Source organism: Phaethon aethereus (assembly GCF_964289735.1).
Source record: "Phaethon aethereus genome assembly, chromosome: 1".
NCBI lineage: Eukaryota > Metazoa > Chordata > Aves > Phaethontiformes > Phaethontidae > Phaethon > Phaethon aethereus.
In genome coordinates, this window is record NC_138575.1 from 72,748,501 (window position 1) to 72,772,366 (window position 23,866).

At 35.7% G+C, this 23,866-nt stretch overlaps 2 protein-coding genes across 2 annotated transcripts in view; one reads left to right on the plus strand and one right to left on the minus strand.

Annotated features, from left to right (window-relative positions):
* Window positions 1–15,286, minus strand: part of PLCZ1 (phospholipase C zeta 1) — a gene marked incomplete at both ends in the record, with an annotated part of 53,585 nt that extends 38,299 nt beyond the window's left edge. The window contains 4 exons of the mRNA XM_081998909.1: window positions 1,204–1,405; window positions 10,457–10,691; window positions 14,239–14,406; window positions 15,098–15,286. Coding sequence (XP_081855035.1) covers window positions 1,204–1,405; window positions 10,457–10,691; window positions 14,239–14,406; window positions 15,098–15,286 — 794 coding nt within the window. The remainder of the gene's footprint in view (window positions 1–1,203; window positions 1,406–10,456; window positions 10,692–14,238; window positions 14,407–15,097) is intronic.
* Window positions 15,287–15,320: 34 nt separating this feature from the next.
* Window positions 15,321–16,269, plus strand: CAPZA3 (capping actin protein of muscle Z-line subunit alpha 3; the record flags this gene model as incomplete). Its single annotated transcript, XM_081999028.1, has 1 exon — window positions 15,321–16,269. Exon 1 carries the CDS (start codon window positions 15,376–15,378, stop codon window positions 16,267–16,269), a length of 894 nt encoding a protein of 297 aa, XP_081855154.1. The 5' UTR covers window positions 15,321–15,375.
* Window positions 16,270–23,866: the final 7,597 nt, after the last annotated feature.

Consider the following 23,866-nt stretch of genomic DNA (forward strand, 5'->3'; position numbering starts at 1 on the left):
AAAATAACAGCATCGCACTTACAGAATCAGGTTGTGCTTGGTTTTTACATAACTCAATTGTACTCCCCCCACTTTATTTCTTAGAGAGAGTACTAACGTTTCTCGGATGTCTTTAATTTACTCCAATTTTTATTATATTAATGGCATCCCTTAAAGGTTTTAAATTTCTAATATTTGTCTTGTTACCAATTTAAACATTTCTTGTAGACTCTTTTACCTAATTACCCATCTTTTACATGCTAGCAGTATCTCAAAGATGCTTCTATCTTATTTTAGCATTTTATATTTTCCTTACACAAATAGTAGACAAAGAGGAAGAGAGGGGGTATTATACCCTCTTCGCAATTACTTTAGGTGACGCAATATTAATGTCATATGATTTTAAATACTGTTAGAAATAAATTCGCTAGTGTTTCTGATCGTTGCAAACCATTATAGAATATCCAGAGAACAACCAAAACAAAAAATTGCAGATAGATGATAGTTCCAACTACTTTCACTTCACTAAAGTAGCACAAAGTAATAGGAATGCTGGACATCTGTCTCCCAAATTCTTCATACTTTTTGTACACCCTCTGTATTGCCTTTATTAGATAACCCATTTTCTCCATTCTTGATCGTTTCTTCTAAATGTGTTTGGGCAATAAGGCATCCTGGTTTCCCTCTCCTCTTGGAGTCAAATGCTGCACATTCAATGACAAAGTTTCTTCTCCCTCCTGGCTATTACAATGCACCCATTTGTTGCTGTTGTTGTTGTTTCTAAACTGACCGCATTGCAACATACACTGATCACTGATAAACTTGACATACTCCACCATACTGTGCCCTCATGGCCTGTATATTGATCAGGTAAGAGCTTGCCCAGGAATTCTACAGTTATTTCAGGGAGTTATTTATTTTTACATCTTGAGATTAAAAACTGATTTAATCATATACTGTGCAGCATACTATAGATTTCATTTGCTGTGAGGTAGATTTTTTGAGAAGTAAGTGAAAAAATAGATTGTTTCCAGACTATGAACACATGGTTTGGCAAATATATTGAAAAGTGTACACACAAACTAAAATACCACTCTAACGTTTTCTGTTTGTATCTGTGATGGCTTTGTTCCTCATTGCCAAGCAGAATTATAGGTGAATTAGTATTCATTTTAAAAAAGCCAAAGAGTGTTTAAAATACAAAAAAACCCAATAGCTAAATACCTGGTATATCCCCATAAATGACTGGGTCCTATTAGTTGGTCAGATATCAAGTAGGTGTTGTGAGAAGATGAAATAAAATAGTCACATAATGGGTGGTTCATATCTTGGTAGATGGTCCTGTGATCGTTTTTAAATATTGAACAGTCTTCTGAGCTCATGTACCTTACAAATCCTTCAAATGACATCTGCCTTCTTTTCCTCACTGAACAAAAAAGAAAGCAAAGAATTTCTGGTGTGAAGATAAACCGATGGTTATATCTGTATATTGTCCATAATTTTAATAGCCGATTCTGAACATTGCTAAAGGTTATGTAGCATAACACTTTCCTACAATTTTAAAATTCCTAACAAACAATACAAAGACAAACTTCAGATGTGTGCAATTCTGGAGCTTTGTGCAATTGTTTTGGTTCAAAATTATGTGAGGAAATAAATATGTTCTGCCATTTTTATTCTATGGACACCTGTAAGAAGAGTTTGCAGTAGTCCTAATTAAATATGAAGGAAATTATTTGGGTTTTTTTAGTTTTGGAAAGTAACATGCCGGTCAATATACAAAGAGAATCTTCTTTTCTCTGTAGAAAGAACAGGAATTGTTCTCCAACATGTCAGTTGGAGACTGTCAAAATAATCTTGCAGAAACTGTGATTCCTAGCACCAAGTATCTTCCTCAGTGGTGGAAAATTCCAAATAAATATTGATGAAATAATGTTTAAATTAGAAGTAATTGAAATAAAAATAGCATCTTAACAAAATAAATGATTGCCCACAAAGATGAATTGCAAAACAAGTTTCTTATATTACTGCATCTATAACAAAATGCGTTAATTGCCTCCATACCAGTGATAGTCATCCCATTTGTTTTGTTTTTAACTGATTTAATGACAAACAGATCCATTATACTGCCAAGCTGCTCCCATGTCATGCTTCAAATATAATAATTTTGCAAATTATATATTTGCTTCAAAACATAACCTAGATTGAATTAGTTAGGGATTTTGCCCAGTTCTGGTTCTAAAATAACCTTATTGTCACCATAGTAGGCTACTGATAATTAAGCAGTAAGTAATCCGAGATTACTTTCTGCTAATGATAACTTAAAGAGAACAATTTATACAAACTTTTGTCCTAAAAGAACCTCAAAAACCAAAACCCAAAACACTTATCTGTCCTGTTAATTCTCAATACAGCTATAAGAATCACAATTTACGGGTTAGAATTGCAATCGTTAATCTTCAGAATGTGTACAGACTGAAAGTTTTCTATCTGAATGAGACTATATGGAAATCATTCTGATGATGGTAACACAAAGAAAATAATTATTTTTAAATTACACAGTTTTTTGAACTAGAAAACACAATGTTTGAAAATGCTAAACAGAAATAGAAAATTAGGATCAAGGCCCTCCAGACATCATACATACATACACTGTTGTCCTTAACCATACAACTGTTATTCCTACCAGAAGTCTGCCAAAGCTATTCTTAGACTTCCATTGATGAAGAATCCACAGACATCCCAGTAATCCCATTTCAGCACCTAAGTAACCTTATCATTTGAAAGTTTTCTGTAATGTTGTTGTGGTTTGTCTAAATCACATGGGGCTAAACCACAACAAATGTTTACCCTGAAGCTTCCTTGCTTTCCAAAATATTTTTTCTCTTTTATACTATTCCTCTCCTTTTTTTTAACAGTCTTATACACATATGAAAACTGCTATTACACTTCCTGTCATTCCACTGCTTCCCAGAAGAAACAAATCCAATTCACTGCATCTTTCTCTTTAGGTTAGGTTTTCTTAGACTTCTGATAATTTTTGTTGTTCTACAACTCTTTCCATCTGGTAAACTTCCTTCATGACGTTTGATGCCCTAAATGGAACTTAGTGCTCCTCCTTATTGAACACCATCCTACTTTTCTATATTATCAATTTGCCAAAATCACTTTGACTTCTATTCTTGTTCCCTTTTATTCGTGAAGTTCTGGTGTCAAATCTAGATTTAACAAAATTAATTTTTATTCCATCATCCAGTTTATCAATGATATAATTGAAGTCTGGATCCCAACACAATGCTTAGTCCAACTGTAGATTGATGTAGTCTTTAATTTTGACTCTAAGTCATTGACAATTAACTTCTCAGAGTAATTTTCTAATGAGTTGCTTATGTACCATGTAGTTATTTTGCCTGCTTCCTCAACTTGTTTTTTAGAATGCAAGACTGTTAAAAAGTATTTTTCTTCTATCCACCAGTGCTGTTACACTCTTATAGAAGAAAACTGGATACAATTTCTTCATGAAATGTCCTGGCAAACTGTTACTCATCCTTACCATCTTAGAGGTGATTCCATACTCATTATTTGTTCCACATTTCTCTGGTAACTGACTGGTGTCTAGTTCCTTGGATGTTCCCTTTCTAAAATAGATACTACATTTCATCTTTCCAAGTCTTTCAATTCATCATCCATTCTCCATGTGTTTTCAAAGGTAACCTGTATTAGCCAAGCTTCTTACAGTCAATTTTCTAAAACATAGGCTTTGTCAACCTGTCTTCACTAATCTGATTAAGTCATTTAAGCATGTCCCACCATTTTTTCTATATTTTTGAATGAGAACTTACTCTGTTCCTATTAATAATGTTAGCCACCCAATTGTATTTAGGTAGTGGATCAAGAATTTCCTTGGTCTTTCTTTTAACTAACATATTTGCCGAATGACTTATTGTTACCCTTATGATTCTTGATATTGTATCTTATTTAGTATCTTAACTTTTTTGATTTATCCACAAGCACATGCTATATTGTGTAATACTTGTAGCAATAGGGTTATGTTTCTACTTTCTGGATCTTTAAAAAAAGTTAATTTATTGATTGATTAATTTATTTTTCATGCTTTATGTATATCTCTGTGTAATTACAAGTTAGGCCAGTACCCCTCCCCTTTTTTTTTATTTACTAAGAATTCTTACATGAATTTTTTAACATTTATCTTTTAAACTAGTGAAAAATTTTGACATTCCAAAGTTCTGCTTATTTTTGGAATTGTTTTTGATGCTTTTCTGACTTTTGATGCTTCTCTCATCATTGATAAAAGATCGTTACAGTCTTCTCAAGCAGAGAACTTACGTTTGTATAAATATGCTCATGACTATAATCCCCTAAAAGTGAAAATATTATAAAGTAAACTTGTGTTACTTTGTTAGCCAACATATAAGGTCTTTGACTTCAGTAAAATACCCAGCTCATGTCTATAATCAATGGCCTGAAAATGTTTTTATTTTTATACAGTTTATCACAGGCCATTGCATTACATTGGCTTATAAATTTCAATTTATAATCGATTGTCTTCTTCTGGTGAAAGCCTTTCCTAAAACTAGATATTTACACATTCTGTCACATACTGGAATTTTTGTGTCTCACAAATCCAGCTTCAGCCATTGTCTTAGTTGAGAGTTTTAAGTCATGTTTCTTATTTCATGCAATTTTTTAATGAAATCTGTAGGAATTTGACTGAGGTCTCGACTCTGTTAAACTTGATTTACATTGGTCAATGGGATGAAAAGTTCTTTCCTGCAAATGCATGCTCTCCCTCTTGCTCGCTTTCTCTTAGACACACATGCACACACAAAAAAAATCAAGGTTAAAAGCATGTATCTCCTAGGAATACACTGAAAATATTTTTTTGATTCACAAATACATTCTGGATTAGTCAAATTCTTTACCTGACAGATGGACCAAGCTTATATTGTTACATACAAATTAAGCAAGTTTTTCAAGACAGGATTGTATTTTTGACCTGTTTTTGTAGGGCCTAGCAGGAAAACACAGAGACAGGAGCAGAGTTTTTGAATGGTAGTGCACTGTAAATAAAAGTGAGATGCACCTTCTTATCCTCACTCTGCCTCTAACCCTATCCATGCAAATACTGAATAATGAACAGTGATGTTTTTTAAAAAATAAATATATGCCAAGCTTAAAAAAAATGAAGTGCAATTGGTTGGCATGTTTCCTTTAATCTCATTCAATGATTCAAGATATCTATTCAAAATTATTAATAAAATGGAGAGATAACCGAATCTTTGTGTAGGACAAAACTGATATTTGGATGTTAGTAAGACACAGCTGTCAGGTGTGAATCACATATTCACCAGTTTTATGGTCAATTCAATAAAATGGTTCCTTCAGCCAAAAATGTATTTAGTGCACACACACACAAAATCTGTTAATGCAGCATTTTGCCATTAGGAATTTAAATTGTACAATAAAAATGAAAGAGTAATATATACTATACTGTTTCTGAACTAACTACAATACCCTCTGAGAGTTAATTCAGAGTTATCAGGCTCAATAACATTGAAAAGTCCTCTCTCCCTGCACACAAATGTTAGGGATGCACTAAATGTTATAGATGGACTTACCAATGTTGTATCTAAAATCTAGTCACTGTTTTCATCTCTATCTTGATGTACTAGTGTCATCACATTTATCAGATAATGGTTGTTATTATTAGCAAACCAGTCAATCAAGTGTCAAAATCTGCCCCTTTCCCTTTCTGCAATATACAGGATAAGGATGGCAGATGAGTCCAACAGATCATCCTGATGAAGAATATTCTATACCAAATTCAGAATGACAGTTACACAAAATGGTCTATCACAACACCATATGAATCAACTATCATGTCAATCATATCTGGAACTTTCCAGTAAATATGTTTGAGTGGGAGTATTAGTTCACTCAAAGGAGCATGAATAATACAGCTATTATTTCCAATTAAAAGACAACCAATTTTATCACAAATGAAGAGACAAACAAGAATTTGGCTCAGCATCTGAAATTTAAACTAGACATTAAACTTAAACTGTAGAAACTTTAGTTGATATTTACAAATGTATTTTCTAACTGACTAAAGAGTCTTCAGTTTTTAACCACTTTATAGCTATTAACTTTCCCATCAAAACAGATAAAATAAAAGAAACTTTTAAATTGGTAACGTATTATATAATTAGAAAACACATTAGTTCTCAGAAAGAGTAGAATATATTCAATGAAATACATTCTAACTTTGAAAGGCAACCTCAGAAAGTAATGGCATAAGGAATGAAAGGTTTTGTAGCTATTACTGGAAGTGAGTGACTCTTAATGAAAGACCAAACATGTTCGGTTTCTTCTTGAAATATGCATCCAGTTTCTTCTTTCCAGCACAGTGGGAATGATCAGCATAGATATTCCAGGGTTATTATCCCAAAAGGAAGATTTTCTCCTTGTTGGGTTTATTTTACTTAACCAGTTATCAATTCCACCCCTTATCAAAGACTGGGAACCAAAGGAAACTAACAAAGTTAAACATCTGAGAGTCCACTGAACAACGTAACAGCTTGCAATAAAATGCAGTTAACAGTCATTTCCCCTTCTTAGCTTAGCTGCAAATTTTGCCTCAAGTTATGTTCAGTGGATTTCAGCAGAAATGTTCTTGAAGCAGCCTTCAATAGCTGAAGAATATGCATAGTACAAAATTAACAAACCTCCACTTAGATTCTCATGATTCCAGAGGGGTGATCAAGGCATCTATGAAGATCCTACATAGTGCTGCTTCTGCAAGTAAGTCAAGGGGACATATAAATTTTTGGGTTGGGGGGCATTGTGCATTGTCACTAAATGACTCGAGAGAAGACAGCATAATAAGCAGGCAAGCAAAATGGCAGATAAGAACCCTAAGAAAAATAAAGTTAAAATGTTTTTTAAAGACCAACAATGAACTCATTTATTGTTGAACAATAGAATATATAGAACGACAAGGGAAAAAGATAAATAAATGACAGGAAAGAAGGGAACGGAGAAAGGAAAGCACCATGAAAACAAAGAAATTAAAACACAGAAAGGAAAAAAACCCAATAAATATATAAAAAGTAAGACAAGGCTTTTAAAGTAATAAATGAATAAGGTTTTTGCATAATGGTTTCAGAATATTATTTTGATGACTTTTAACATTCATCAAAATATAACTGGCGCTTTTCCTTAAAATAACAACGGCAACAACACAGAAACCCTTCCATGGTAGATAAACAAAGAAGAAATTATGAGCTCTGTAGGTATGCCTGACTCAATAGGAAGAACTTATTTGTTAGAAAAATATTTTGTTTGCAAAGTATTCCTGAAATATGGAAGAACCCAGATTGATCTCTAGATTCTGGGCTGAATTACCAGTGATAGATGTTTAGATAGCTTCTTTCTACTGCAACAAGAACAATGTCACAGATTCACTGAGAGAGTAAAAGTGAAATAACATAAAAAGGAAACTATAAAACTGCTAGTCAAAGCGTGGGAGGCTGCAGGGAGGAATATCAAAACACTGCTCAGGCAGGATGCAGTGGTGTTTGGAAAGCCAAAGCTTAACCAGAATTGAAACTGGCAAGGGACATCAGTAGCAATGGAGCACTTTTACTGCTGCATCGGCTATGTTTTAAAAAAGGGTAAGTGGGCTTGCTGTTGAACAAGGGCAGGTGGTTTAATGACAGTAAACACAGATAATGCTAAAGTACTCAGTGCTGTCTTTTTCCCAGTCTTTATCAAGAAGGTGTAGGCTTTGTGTCTACAGGCAGGGTTCAAGAAAAAAAGAAAGTACCATCAGATAGAGATTAAAATAAAATAGAGATTACTGGAGAGAACTCAAAACATAAAAGTCCATGGGACCAAATGAGGTGCATCTGAGGGTGTTAACAACTGTTGGCTGGTATCACTGCAAAGCCATTCTCTACCATCTTTGAAAGGCCATAGAGATCAGGGGGAGGCCCCAATGACTTGAGAAGAACAAATGTTGCATTCAGTTTCAAAAAGGGCAAGGACTTTCTGCACTTGCAGCCCAGAAAGACAACTGTACCCTGGGCTGAATCAAAAAAAGCACGGCCAGCAGGTCGAGCGATGTGATTCTGCCCTTCTACACCACTCTGCTGAGACCCCACCTGGAGTACTGTGTCCAGCTTTGGAACCCTCAGCACAGGAAAGGCATGGATCTGTTTGAGCAGGTCCAGAGGAGGGCCGCAAAAATGATCAGAGGGATGGAACACCTCTCCTATGAGGAAAGGCTGAGGCAGTTGGGGTTGTTCAAACTGGAGAAGAGAAGGCTCTGGGAACACCTTATTGCAGCCTTCCAGTACTTAAAGGGGGTTTTTAAGAAAGATGGGGACAGACTTTTTAGCAGGGCTTGCAGCAATAGGACAAGGGGTAATGGTTTTAAACTAAAAGAGGGTAGATTTTGACTAGCTATAAGGAAGACACTTTTCACTGTGATGGTGGTGAAACACTGGCACAGGTTGCCCAAAGAGGCGGTAGATGCCCATCCCTGGAAACATTCCAGGTCAGGTTGGACGGGGCTCTGAGCAACCTGATCTAGTTGAAGATGTCCCCGCTCATTTCATGGGGATTGGACTAGATGCCCTTTAAAGGTCCCTTACAATCCAAACTATTCTGTGATTCTATGATTCTGTGATTCTATGATTCCATGATTCCATGATTCCATGATTCCATGATTCAATTCAGGGAACTACAAGTTGGCCAGCCTCACTTTCATCCCTCGGAAAATCATGGTGCAAGAACTCCTGGAAGCTATTTCTGGGCACATGAATGAGGCTGTGGATCTCTGTCCTTAGGGGTTTTCAAGCTTTGACTGAAAAAAAAGCCCTGAGAAACCTATTCTGAATTCAGTGATAATCTTTATTTGAGCAGAAGGCTGGAGTAGCCGCCCTCCTGAGGTCCCTTTCCATCTGAACAGTTCCATGATTCTGTGGTAGTAGAAGTCTATGTTTAGAGATCTTCTCTTACAAGTTGATCAGAGAAAAAAATGGAAATGGGAGAGCTTGGGAGAGCATAAATAATTAATTATAGCTTTAACCCCAATAACATGGGTAATGACATCAGTAGACACATAATGGGATAGATTAATAACCAGACTCCATGCCTGCTGAAAATGCTGAGGATCCACCATGTTCACAAGACTGCTTAAATGTATTTCTGATGTTGTTACCAATCATGTCCAGCTGAGAGCAAACCAGAGTGTAACTAAGGTTTCAGTCTTTCTCAGTAAAGAGGTATAACCTTCTCAGTAGATACATCCTTAGAATTTTTCCTCTGTGAAATCTCTTTATTAGATTACTTCTACATTTAAACTTTCTGCCATATGACACTCAAATACAGACACACCAAAGTGCAAAAATTATGATTCATGGAGAGCATTCTACTAAAACAAATTGTAGGTTTAAACAGTACAAAATGGAAGCACTATATCAACCTCTACTAGTATGGAGTCTTTCCATTTGTAAGATAAACTTTAAGCAAAAAGCTCTACTATATAAACAATGCTGTAACAATTAATGTGACGCCCAAGTAGGATCAAAACACTCTTGGTTGTAAAATATGTTTTGAACTGGAATGGGTTTAACTAACCTTATTTTCACTTTATTGTGATTGTGAATCACAGTATTGAGTAGTTAAACTAAACCAAATTACACAAAATTATATTCTGACATTTTCTAGTCTTGAAAAATGCTGTCCTCAGTGTTCAGATTTTTATACTGTTTTTTTTTTTAATTACTACTTCATCCATTCTAACTGATTTAATTATGGTTGATTTCCTCTAAGAGAAATATCTTGTGATGAACAGATCAGTTGCTAATAAAATATAATTTCTAATTTTTTATCTTTGTAATCCAGTATTTATATTCCTCTAATTAATTAAGCAAAATTATTTTAAAAAATTTAACTAAACAAAAAAATTCAGCCTGGCTTCCTAATAATGGTCATTCACATGTTTCAGTGAGCAGTAAAAAGATTTAGTGCAGTTTATATTAGTTCATCTGCTGTGTGAAAATTGTATTTTGTTTGAAGCAATCTGCATGTAGGTTTTGGACCAGTCTGTTGCAACAAGAAGTAAGAACGACGGATCTGGTAAGTAATGTCATATGCTATGACTGAGCAATATGCTGCATAAATTTATTGTGATTTATTAAGAGTTCCTTGTATTACTACATTCACAATGTTTAAAGATCTGAATTTAAAAAAATCAACATTTTGTACAAGCGCTTACAAAAGATATTATACAACGTACATAACTATAATATAATTGCTTATGTTCATTTTCTTTAAAATGTTCAATTTGCATAGTCAGATGAGTATTCAAAAATATAAACATAGTCATTGACAGAAGCACAATAAATAAGAGCTAGAAATCAAATACTTCTATGCATACAACTATGCATACCTTCTTCAATGGGTTCATACTTCAAAATAATTTCTAAGGCAGTTGTTTCACAAGCTTCAGTTTCATATTGTTCTTTCTTGAGAAATTCAATGAGCTCAGTGTCAGCTAGAATTTTGCTGTTTGGAGAGTAAGCATGGAAAAGTTCATGAAATTCAGGTCTGTGTACAAGAGTTCGATAAATTGCCCTGAAATCTTCTATGTTAATCGTATGTGCCTTACGCTTGTCGACTGTTTTCTGAAAAAAAAAAAAAAAAATCAAGCCAGTCAATACAAAGATAGAAATGGTACAAAGATACGCACAAAACACTCTATTATATCTGATTGTAAGAGCAAGAACAATAGAAAAAACCTCAGGCAACATTGACTGCAATGCATTATCAAATTATTTTCTTCTGCTTCTATATGCAACTTTTAGATTTGACTTTGTGTGATAAAAATATTTTATACAAATTAAAATATACCATATGACATAATTAGTATCTAAGTAACTACAATAAATTTCTATATAACGCATATGCAATGTTAAAACATGTTATATAAAACTTCTAAAATGCTATGCAGTAAAATAAATCTGCAGCATAAAAATTATCAAGTGGAAAATGTATTTAACATAATACCTCTCCAACAGCAATTTAAACCATATTGTAAATATTGTCAGTTGAATTTACATACAACATACAGGAAACAGTTATCTAAAAAATGAAATAAAGATGACAAAATTATCTTGAGATCCAATATATCAGGTAAGAAATACTATTAAAGTTTGGAGACAAGATACTTTATAATAAATTATGACATTGTGTTCTATTCTTAACAAGCCAGAATGTTTAACTCAGATTAATTATTCACACTTTCAGAATTCTTAAACTGTAAGCTTGTTTTCATAGAGCTTACAAAATGTTAGCATATTAATTAATTTCAGTGTTTCACTATAAAAGCCACTAGAAAAATCAAAAGGGCAAAAGAATTTGAGTAGGATAATACTTTTTTAGCATTTCTGCCATTTACATTTTTCTCAGGCTTAACAATTTTATTTATCCTTTAAAATTTTCTACATGAAATATGTAATTGTGCATATGAAATATAGATGTTTCTAACAGATTAGCTTGTATTATTCTTAAAGTTGCCAAATTAAGAGCAACTTTGGAAATTTACTGACAAAATTACTCACAAAAATCATAAATAAATGACAATTCTTTGTGTCATTGATTATCACTGGAAGCTGATCAAACTTCATAATTGTTGGCTCCTTAAACTGGGACTACCAAAGAGGCTAAATTTCAGCATCTAATAACATAGCACCTACTATGCTTAGTAGACATTTCCCAGAAGTTCTGCAAACACAAAATGTCTTGTGAGCTTTAGCTGCTTTTTTATGAAGACTTTTGTTTACTACTAAATTAGATTAATTTTGAAGAGACACCATGGAAACTAAAAGCCTAATGATACATTACCATCTTCTTCCTATGCAGTACAGTTCTACTAAGAGATGTCTGAATAAGTACAACAATAAAAGTAAGAATACTTTAGATAATCAAAACAAGTACAAAAAGAAATATCGTGAGGAGCTCTAGACAGAAATTTTACAGATCATTACTTAAATATTTGCTTTGAATTTGTGAGAGAATTGTAATGATCATTTTTAACAAAAATCACTAGCACAAAAGTAATTCAATACAAATACTAATAAAATGCATTTCATTACTGCTTGAGAAATCCCACAAGGTTGATATCCTAGATCTAATTTTTAACATGTTTAAGAAAACTGCAAATTTACTCAGAACTGTTAAAAAGAAAAAGAAAATACCAACTTATTTTGGAATTAAACTATATATCAGAACTCAGGAGACATTCACTTAGGTATTGGCACAATGTGAAGCTGGGCAAAAAATTATATTTTCTGTCTCAATTGCGTCTTGATGAAATACATAAAATAATACTACACAGGGGAGATTTTCACATTAAAGTTAAGAAAATCATGTTGATATAAAAAAAGACTGTTATAAAATCTTTGTGGGTAGATTTCTGTTATTCTTATTTTTATTAGTGCACATCAAGTCTTTTCTATTCAGAAAAAGAAGTATCTTGACAAGGACTTAGTCTGGAGAGGAATTATATGAAAATATAATTCCTTAAAAGTCTTAATGTTCATAATTCTGATATTGTTTAAAAGAGCATTACAGTAAAATAAATTCAAAGAGAATAGACAAGAAAAAAGCAGATTATTCTTTTAAAACTGCTTTCTATAAAATGGATTTTGTCATGTATAGTCATTCGATTAACTGTTGATGTATAGTTACCGACAATGATGCCAGTAAAATTTCCTTCCAGGCTGCTTTGCATTTTTACATAGTATTATACTGATGAACAATTTGAGCCCCAAAACTACTGAAAATACTCAAAGCCCTCTCAAACAGCACAGAATGACTAACAGTACTACTACAAATAACTAGATCAGACTGTTAAGTATATTATATTATTAAATAAAACTAGATCAGATTTGTTCTATGCAGGTCAATTCCTCAAATAATTACTCTCTTCTCTACCCACAGTTGATCATCCCTCTCTAAGTTCTGTCAGAAAGCAAAGTAGGTGGAAAATATAGGAAATAATAGTTTAAAATTTTCATGTGATTCTCAAGGTTGGAAATTCTCTCAACACAGTGCAAGTTGAAAAACCACAGGCAGACTCTTCAGCAAGGGTTGAGTTCATGCTGCCAGTTTTACCTTGGCTTGACAAGGCAGAGAACAATGAGAGAGGAACAAGAGAGTGAGGCAATTTTAATGCCTTCCCTCTGCCTGCCTGTCTGCCAGCATGACGTGACCTAAAGTTTCTGAATTGCCATAGCTAACTGTCCTCTGATGAAGCTGGACAGAATCAGCCAGCTGGTTACAAAATTCGCAAAGAAATTAAATATAGGCAGAGCCACTTGGCTTAATTTCCTTAGGAAAACAGCTTTACCAAACAGTTATTTCTGGTAAAAAAATGAGCTAAAAGGAAAAATCATACATCTTTTGAGTAATTACTAGAGGGGACCTGAAGAACACCACAGCCCACTATGTGCAAAGGCACTCAATTTTGCAGCATATGCTCACTGGGACTGAATTCCACTTGATGGTAGTTTGACTACCTACATTAAGTTAACTTATTAGTAAGTCCAATTTCTAGCTGTATCATGTAACCTTTGCAGAAATCTCTTAAACATTGTCATATCTCAAGGCAACATCCTTTCCCAGGGGTTAGAGTGCAATTCCCATCCATTTGGGCACAGGTCTTAAGTACTTCAAAGCAGAAGTATAGTGGAAAATTGAATGAACAAGTGTGCTGGATCTATGCTGACCTGAAGCCTGAGCAGATCAGACAACTCCAAATTGTACTCCTGGCAAAAGGATTTTTAGGAAGTCACTCTAATGGCTCTGCCCAGCACCAGACAGGTATGTCTGGGCTCGTTAGCTTGATCACAGAAGCATCTGGGTGGGACGAAACCAGGATATTCTAATTTTTCTCAAGTGAGGCCTTGTTACAAAAAAGTTGGGAATCCAGACCTACATATTTTCCAACACCCTACACTATTTTGGTGTGGTGAAGAGATGGTGGTAATGCAACCACTCAGTTATCTATTTTACAGAGAAACAAAAAACCCGGACAAGGCAAATTATTTGCTGTTTTTGCACATCCTACTAGCATTCACTTCTCAAAACATTAATTGTAAAAAGTCAGCAAATACAAGGCACTTATGTAACTGGACTTCTACTTAACCACTTAATCTACATACTCCTCACCTTAAAAACATGTTTTAAATGTGCGAAATCAAAAGGCATTTGCAGTTTTTCAAGCAGCTTCATTGTGCTGTCTAAATCAATCTTCCCAGTCCTGAACTCATTCTGGATGATGGACAAAAACCATGTATGAGAAATCAGGTTAAGGAAACTTCTGGCCTGTGTCATTGCCTTTTAATAGGGGGGGCAGGGGGAGAAGTTTAATTTTTTTTAAATCTAAAAAGCGTGCACATTGCTTTTCTCATACTCTAGAACATCCTTGTCTTCCGATTTCTAATAACGCTGCAGGCACGCAGGAAGGCATTTTTGCTCTGCACCCAGAAACTCTGTGGGCAAAGGTGACAAAAAGGGCCAGAGAAAGAGAAGGGGGGTGAGTGAAGGAAAACAAGGGGTGGGTTAGGGTGAAGAAGGGTGTGCAGTGAGAGGAGGGAAATGTGTGGAGGCCAAGGGGATTCAGCAGCTGTGGGGAATGGTGGGAAGAGGACTGCCAACAGCAAGCAGCAACGAGGTGAGGGCGCCCAGCATTGCGCCCACCCAACCAGCCTCAACCAGCCCCGGCTGGACCAGGCCAGACCAGACTGGACTGGCTGTCCCAGGCCCTCCCCTGCCACCTAGCTGGGGGTTCCATGCGTGCACAGGCCTGGGCCCTGACATGGGGGGAAAGGGGCATGCAGGGGGAGGTCAGACAACGGCAGTGGTCACAGGGCAGGGAGAGGAGATGAGGCAAAGAAGGCAGAGCAGCAAAAGGAGGAGGAGGAGGTAGAGCAAGCGGAGGATATCTGTTCTCCTCCATGGCGGCTCTGCATCGCCTGCTCTGGTCTCTTCACTGCAGTGGCATTGGCAGCGTTTGGCAGGACATCACCTCTGCTTGCTGTGGTTCCTGGCAGCGCCCTTCCCCTACCCTCCTACCCCTGTGCCCCTGCCGGGACACCCAGCGCCCTCCTGGCACAGCCTCCAACCTTGGGCCCCCACCAGCCACTGTGAGGTCACAAACTGCGGGTGCCCAGCGCAGGCCTCTTCCCGCCACCACTCCCCCCACCCTGGCTACCATCTTGTGCCTTTTCCCTCCAGCACAAAGTGACCAGCGTGCCCACCCCTCGCCTGCAGTCCCCCACTCCTTGGACAGCCCTCACGCCCAGCATGTGCGCGAGGCAGGAGCTGCACCAGCCGGAGAAGGCGTCTCTCCTTTGCGGCCTACTGCGCCAGTCTCCCCCGGGGGAATTTTGCCAGCTTGTCCGAGATCTCTCCGCTCTGGTGCAAGATGACAAGCTGGTGAGGCAGGAGGCTGCCCACATGGCGGCCTGTCACAACAAGAACAACTTCACCCCCATCCAAATAAATGGGCACACTGTGCTACTGACCCACTACAACGACTTAGGGGGAAACCGCTTCTTTGACCCTCAGGGTAAATTCTCTTTTGAGTTTGACCACCTGCGTGGGGTAACCAGCAAACCCCAGCTGCACGGTGTGATGCTAGATGAGGGGGAGCTGTGGCGAGACGCCCTCCACAAGGGCTTGAAGGCCTATGTGAGCTGCCATTTTCCTGTAGGGAACTGCTGTGTGTTCAAAAAAAGCCTGGGGAAGAGGCAGATGTTTGTGGCCTGCATTGAGGCTCATCAATACCAGCCTTCAAATCACTGGAAGAGCCTTTGGAAGTCAGACTGGACTTTTGCCTTGACTCCATTTTCCACACAAGTTACGGGGATCTTTCTCCTCCAGATACACTACTTCAAAGATACCAACCTCCACGTAACTGTCAGCAAGTCTGTGAAAGAGACTCTAAATGTTATAGACCAAAGTCAGTTTGCCACAGATTTTGTGAAATTTGTGAAAGCTGAGGACACCAAGTTTCATATTGCCATCCTGGAAAACATTCAGGCTTTGTCAGAGGATATATGGGGAAAAAATCTGCGGAGGAAACTCCCTGTTACTCGCACTTTTATGAACTGGAATAAACTATTGAATGATCAGCATCTGATCACCCATGTCTCAAATACAGAAGTGGCTCCATGCTTACTGAAACACACTATTTGATATGGTGACCTAAATAAAAAAAAGCAGAAAAAGACAAAACGGAGGTGTTTAGTTGAGTTATTTCTGGATTACTCAGGAGAGTGCAGAAACTGTCATCAGTCAATCACCACTTCAAATATAATTCATATCTGTAGTGACTGAAAATAATTTGCTGTGTTTTTTTATTTTCTTCATGTACTTTTCAACTGCTTCTAGAAGTACTAGTAATGGTCACTGTCAAAGGCCCAACAGTCAGTGCTACAGGTAAGACAACAAGCAAACTCTTACTTTCCTTTGTAATTTTACCTAACATTATATTTACTTATGTAACTTCATATTATATGTAGCATTCGTTATAAGGGTATCAGTAAAGTAGGCTGGCAAACATATTGAGGAATTATTTCTAGATTTTTTCATTGATACTGAAACCAAGGAAATTGAGCCTTCAAGCTTTGCTTGTGCATACCTCTCTGTATGCCCAAGAGACATCCCTGAGAGTCACAAGAACAAAGGGAGATCAGTACAGGAGGAATAAATTTCTTATAGCTAGCGCAGAAGGTATTTCAGGACTGAGCAGGGATGTATGCTGGGTGTTGCAGTATTACAGAATAAAGCAATACTTCTTTCCTTCTCCCAGAGTTTATTACAAATGCAAAAGGAATGTATGTGATTTTGTTTTTCCTTCAAACTATGACAGTGATAATTTATTAACATGTTTATAACAATAAATGAGATGCCTACCACACTTGCTGTTTTCTGTAAACATACCTTTTAATTAGAGTTTTATTAGAAACAAAGTTTAATTTCAAGCAGTAATATAAACACTAAACTTTCTAAAAATATTTATGTGAATGTTTAAACATTATTCTTACAAATATTAGGTGTTTTTAATATAAGCATGAGAATTTGCTTTTGTTCATCACTGCTAGTGGCAATTATGTTGTCACATGGGTTGAACTAGTCAGTGGCTTTATAGTTTAAATGCTCAGACTGGCCACGATTCCTTTCACTGTATTTGTTTTAAAATGCAGTGAAGAACTAGGCATTGTTATGGTTTTGGGGATAACCAACATGGTGCGAAAATGCCATCTTCAGATTACTCTTCTGATGCAAAATAAAGATTTTTCATCTGTACTAACATCTGATTTGGGAGGTTCCTTATTCTATACATCTGGATATGATAATTAATTACCCAGACAAACCAATAACAAAAAGGTGTCTAATATAAAAAACATCATTCGACATCATTCTATTTTGTTGATGACAAAGTCATATGCTCAGTTTTTATGTATGAGCATACTAATGTACAAAGCCTAAGTGCAGAAGATGAGGTTGTAGTGTTGCCAATATCTGAATGAAACAAAGGAATTAAATAATTCCTTTGATATATAATTAATTTCTTCTGATTTGCATTGACTAGAGCACATTTTTCATCTGATTGTTCATCTTTATGGTCACTCAGCACAAAGATTCTGGGAGTGTTGTACTAATTTATGGGCAGAAAGGTGCTTATCACACAGGGTTTCCTTCCTGCAAGCAGAAAGCAGACTGCCGCCCTTGTAACAATGTCCCTCAACAATGCCTTTTACAGATGCCCATTTGTTAGATAATCTGCACCATGCACTTGAAGAGGGAGAAGGATGGAGCATGGAGAGCATTTTCTGTGCTCCTCTGGTTCTTCACAGAAAGCTGTATTACCTATGGGTCATTCTTTTTTCACCCCACAGCTGCTACTGAGATCCGTCCAACACCGGTCCAGCCCTTTTAGTGCCGATGTTGCTGCTGGAGACCATTCAATAAGCAAGCAGCTGTCTTTACATGGCATTTATTTGAATATGTGACTACTTCTTTACTGAAAATAAGAGTAATTTTATTAAAGATGTTATACAACTCAGGGCTGCTGTAATGAAGATGGCCTGTTGTGAGTGTAGTTCATACCTACAGTATGGAATAATAGATGAAATATTGGACATAAATTTAAGTGCTAACAGAAACAAGGTCATAGCACTGGAAATTCTGGATTGTGAAAAAAGCACTTTATTCAAATACAAATGTTGAACATGAGATAACAATAAGGAACAGTAGAGAATGATGGAAAAGACTAAGCAGTTATATGACTTTTAGTTTCAACATTTTTTCCACCAGAATCAATCCTTTATGAGATGCAAATATATGACACTTTCCTGCCTTCCCTATCAGTTTACCTTTATGAACTTTCCATTTTCCTTCACTTTCCTTTGTCTATAGAAGAGGGAATCTGCGATACAAGAATCTACAATAAAAGCTGCTCAGAGGGTAGGAGTTCAGGCAGAGTAAATGTTCTCATCTGGCTGTAAATGCTTACGCATTTTTCACAAAACCTATGAAACTGATCTGGAAAAGGTAATTACAATACAGGCTTTGTCAATTTTCCCTCTACATTCTCCATCATGGGCTTGGAATTTTTTTTCTTTTGGAAATTTTTCTTTGAAACTTGAGGAGGAATAAACATTATGAGAAGAAAGCTCAATGTACAAGTTTCAGTGTACAACTCCATTGAAAACTTTACTGAAATTTTACATATATACTTTTGTGACTCTGAATGTGCTTGAGATTTAGTTGCAACTTCTTTCTCTTTTGCCCATACTAGAATTTTTTTTGTTGTATAGGGAACACATTACAACTCGTGTTATCTTTATTCTTAAAATCCCCCTCCTTTTCTGCCTGCTGCTTTGAAAACCATTTACAGTCTTACAGCTGCCTGTGGATCCATCTCTTTTTATTTGCATCGGTACCCCATATTTTAAGAAAAGAAATGAAGAATATTCATATAAAGAGTTCTTAAACTGTATCTTACAATGGGTTTCTACTGCAGCCAGGAGTATAGCATACCTACAATTGAAGCCATATCTACCTATTTACAACCACAACTATGTACCATTAAAGACTTGTTTTGTACCTGCAAAAATACATTATCATCAAGTATCTCTCTGTAATATGCTTCCAATACTGCTTTCTCCTTCTTCTTGTCTTTGGTTTTTACTGAATGGACACAGTTATTTGCCCCAAGGAGAAGATCACCTACTCTACCAGTTCAGAACATTTACATGATGAGAACTAATTTACTTTCAAAATAAAATGTGAATTTTGTTGAAACTCTGCTTCTTCATTTACAGGCTTGCAGACTCATTGGAATCACAAAGTTGGTATAAATGTACTTGAGCCAAATTGGCTTAAGCTTTTGATTTCTGAAAATAATTTTGTATCTACCATTAATTGTTGCTGCAAAGAAAATTATCATTTTTATTACACCAGTAACATTAGAGCTTAACTTGGACTTCATTGTCAGCTTCCAGCTGTATTAAATTTGGAAGAAAATCAACACTTACTTTTAGTATTTGGATTGAATATCTAATGTTCACATTATAAATTTTGCTTCACGTTTTGCTTGCACTGCAGCAGGTGGAAAACCTATCAAAATGAGGACACTTAGCAAAACAAGTTTCATCATTTCATTTTCAAATATACGTGTTGAATTAAAAGCACCTTTCTCTGTAGTTCCAGAACAGATCTTAACAAGCAACAGAATCTTTAACAAGCATTAAAGATTCACATTATCTGTTGGCAGAAAGCAAGGTCTATCAATACTGCTGGTCATTGGAAGAAATTAATATTTTCCCCCTTACATTCTCCAAAAACAGTACTAATTCTTTCTTTTCCCTTCTACAGTAAGAATGGTTTAATATGCTCAACAAATCTGAAAAAGCAGCTTTATTACATTCCAAGTGCAAGATATTTTCCATGTCTGTGTGTCATTCTTACACAAATAGTGGATTTTATAATTCTTTTAATGAAAGCTTTGGACATATTAAAAATATTAAGTGGTTTCAAAATGTCACTATTTCAAAAATTAACAATTATGAACTATTCAAAGTATAGCATCCTGGGATCTTCCAAAGTGACAAGAAGTATTTGTTGTAGTAAGACTTAGGAATTGCCAGCATACAAAACTGAGGCAATAAGAGACCTAATAATTAAAACAGATGACCCATGTTATATTAAGTCACTTAGGTAGCAGATTATCTTTGAATGGAACAGGAACCTACACATCCTTAAATTCATATCCAGAAAATATCCTGAGATTGTGGGATCCTAATAATAGGATCTGGTTGGTTTTGGTGGGCTGTTTTTATATTATTGTTCATATAACACATCTAGAAGAAAAGGGAGTGTGGGTCTCAGTTTTTTTCTAGATGTAGGTATAGGCCTTTCAGTCCTGAATCTTTATACATAATTAAAGATTTGCATTTCCAAAAAAACCAAAAAGTTAAGAAAAATATATATTCACCCTGCAAGCCGCTTTTCTTTAAGTGGGGAATTGACAGCTAAGCCTCCCAGAGGGTGGTTTCAGTGGAAAACACTGGGTTTCAGTAATATCTTTGGTTTCAGATAGAAATACTTTCTGTCTGGAATGAGATAATCAAAGGGAAGGTGAAGGTGTATGAACTATTAGAGATATTTTTTCTTTACCTTGTAGCATTTTGTGGGTTTTTTTACCTTGCACTGAAGATACTATTAAGAGAATGCCCTCCGAGAAGCTCAGCATTCACAGACTCACAGGGTAAGAAACAGAAACTCTTGCATATGCCTTTAACAGCTGTATGTACTGTATGTATCACGAAGTAATTAGGACTCCATTGATCTTGAGGCAAGTGCCATAGATAACTTACCTTTAAAACCAGGTAAATTCCAAGTCATAAAGTTTCCTTATGCTATCTTTCTTGCTTTATAGCATTCAATAGATAAGAAAAAGCATTTTTTTATTGTAATGCATGTGAGTTCATTAATAAATATCTTCTACAAATCCCTGTGATTATTTCTGAGAAAAACATTTTTGCCAGTTAACCGAAGACATTATTAATTTTACTTTAGAACTTTATTTCACACAAGACTTCCCATTTGCAAGTTACTTTTAATTATATCCTCATTAGAGACAGATATGAGAAGCACAGCTTATTTCAAGTATTTATTATTCATTCTTGTATTGTTAGTGAATTAATGCCTGAAGTGCATCTGCACTAAAAAGTCACCTTTTTCATCAGTTTTACATGTCCATAAAATAAATCTGATTGCTTCGGGTACTGTATTACATAGATTCAGTACCATTGCATTCCATATATAACATCTACATGCAAATTTATTCTGTTGTTTTTTCTTAAATAATTAACATTTTCTGCTAATATATTCTTGCTCAGACCAGTTCCTCTAGTAATTATAATCGAGTGTGCAGTATGTATTCACCGAACATCTACAGTTCCATTCTTTCTCTTCCCATCAAAAGGTCATTTTGAAGACACATCAACAACATGCATTTCTATGATTTGTAAGCCCTGCAAAAAACAAACTGTTATTTCAGCCTCTGGGCTGTAGTTCCATATGCCTAAATCCATTACAAAACATGGATTTAGCTGAAGCCAACAAAAAGCATAATTAACATTTTGGTATTCTGTCTGCAATAATATATTTTGCATTATCAAAGTTACATAGGCTGACAAATGTGTGATACAGATTATGGGACAAACTGTGCTTAAAATGCAGGTTTTTTCAAAACAATGTGTTATGCCCTGTGAAGTATTCATGGGGAGAAAGGGAAGATTAAAATGCATAGGCTCTATTTTGCCTTCAGCTGTTTTCTGGCTCCTGTGTTTAAGTTGCAGTTCAGCTAAGTACTTAGTTATTTGATTAATTATAATAATTTGACTATTTCCACTGGAAGGAATAGTATAATATAGGTACTATGATGCTACAGCTGGTTAAGTTGGATCATACAAAGCTGAAGGATCTGATACAGAAGGTACAGATAAAAGAAAGATTCACTTCTTTTGACTGTGAACTTTAGACCAGCCTGAAGAGAGCTCCTACAGACCAATTTCCAGCCCTTTGCTCCAGTCTGTCTTATGAATTAATTTACATTATCCTGATGAATGAGTTCTCTTAGTCTATGTAATATGTTGATTATGAAACAATTCATTTTCTTGAAATTAATATCACTAGATCCAGAAATGGACTTAAAAGGCTAGAAGCTTCAGTAAATTAAATTATAAGCATTTATTTATTCTGTTGTCAAATACACAACAGTCAAGTCAAGCACCTATGCAGTCCGTGGGTGTTTAGGCTCTGAGCTATAGCAAGCTTACTTGCTGCAAGTGTTCAATGTCATCTTAATTTAATGAGGTTCAGTTCTGTGTCTCATTCTTCCAGTGGAGTATCCTTACAACTACGTTATGGATTGGCACGCAGGGGAGGCACACTCTACTACACCTGTAAAAATGTGTTAATGTGCACCACAGAATGTGCAATTTGTGGGCATAAAAAGAGCAAGATTAACATAATTCATGATTTAGTTGGAAGGTAGCTGGAGAACTGCATTCTGATCACTTCTTCTGTACTGTGAAGGTATAAAACAAATTCTTTAAACTTCCCATACTGCTTTTGTGGATTCAGTACAGTATAATTCTTTTTAATTATGAGGTAATTGACCACTGTGTATTGGGAAAGTAAATACATGAAAGACTGTGAGCTACTCAGATTCTGCAAGAGTGGGGGTTACTTATGTGTCTTCAAGATAACAGGAGGGAGGGAAGAAATTAGGTATAGAATGAAGGAGAAAAAAAACTTGGATTTTTGCCTGCCATTAGCACCTTTATTTCAGACTTTGAGGTTATTTCCAGTACTTTTTTAAAAATCAAGATCAATTTTAAGAATTTCTTAAAGATACGTATAACTATTAAAAGAATTTCTTTGAATTCTGTGAACATGTAGGACCATACAGGAAGAAGCCAAAGCATTTGCAAGTTTACTCCTGTAACTAAGTAGAAAATTCCAATGTCTATCTTCTTTTGATATTGGCACAATATTTCTAAATCAAAAAGTTGGAGTGGAAACAAAAAGTACTCAATATATTTATCATAAAATTCTGCGTTCAGAAGTCACTTTGATGCTTCTGCTCCTGTTTCATTTAACCCTTCATTGGCAGCATAATCCTGATTATTTTAACTCCCTAGAGGAATATCCTCTATTTCCTTTTCTTCTAAAAGACCAAATTATTAACTATGTCATACTGTAAAAATGTCATCTAAAGACATCATGATGTGCTAAGTAGAAAGCAAATTGCCAGGGGCTGTAAGCTTTAGGTCAAAGAACAGTTGCTTGTAGCTCATTAGGATAATGGAGTGAAATCTGAAATTATATTAAATGTTTGTTTAAGATGTAATTAGTGAGGAATTCATGCATTTTCAAATATTCCATACAGATCTGTAGTCTCATATCAACAGTGGCAGAAGTGCTTTCTTGGGTACATTATTTTCCTCCTCCAGAGGCAGGAAAACAATGCAAAAGCCAAAATCTATTGTTCAGCATTTGTTTGTTTTATTCTTTTTGCCACTTCTCTCTTTTCTCAGCTGTGCAACCCTGGCTGCCAAATTATGATTTCACAGGATAGCTCAAGTCAGTGTGTCCTGTTTCCTTTCTACCTTTAGATATCTGAGGAAAATTCAAATAAAAGCTGAATTAGCCTCATGACTTTGGATCATGTAGGCCACAAGTCAGCTTCCAGATTGGTTTGGCATGAGTACTAAAT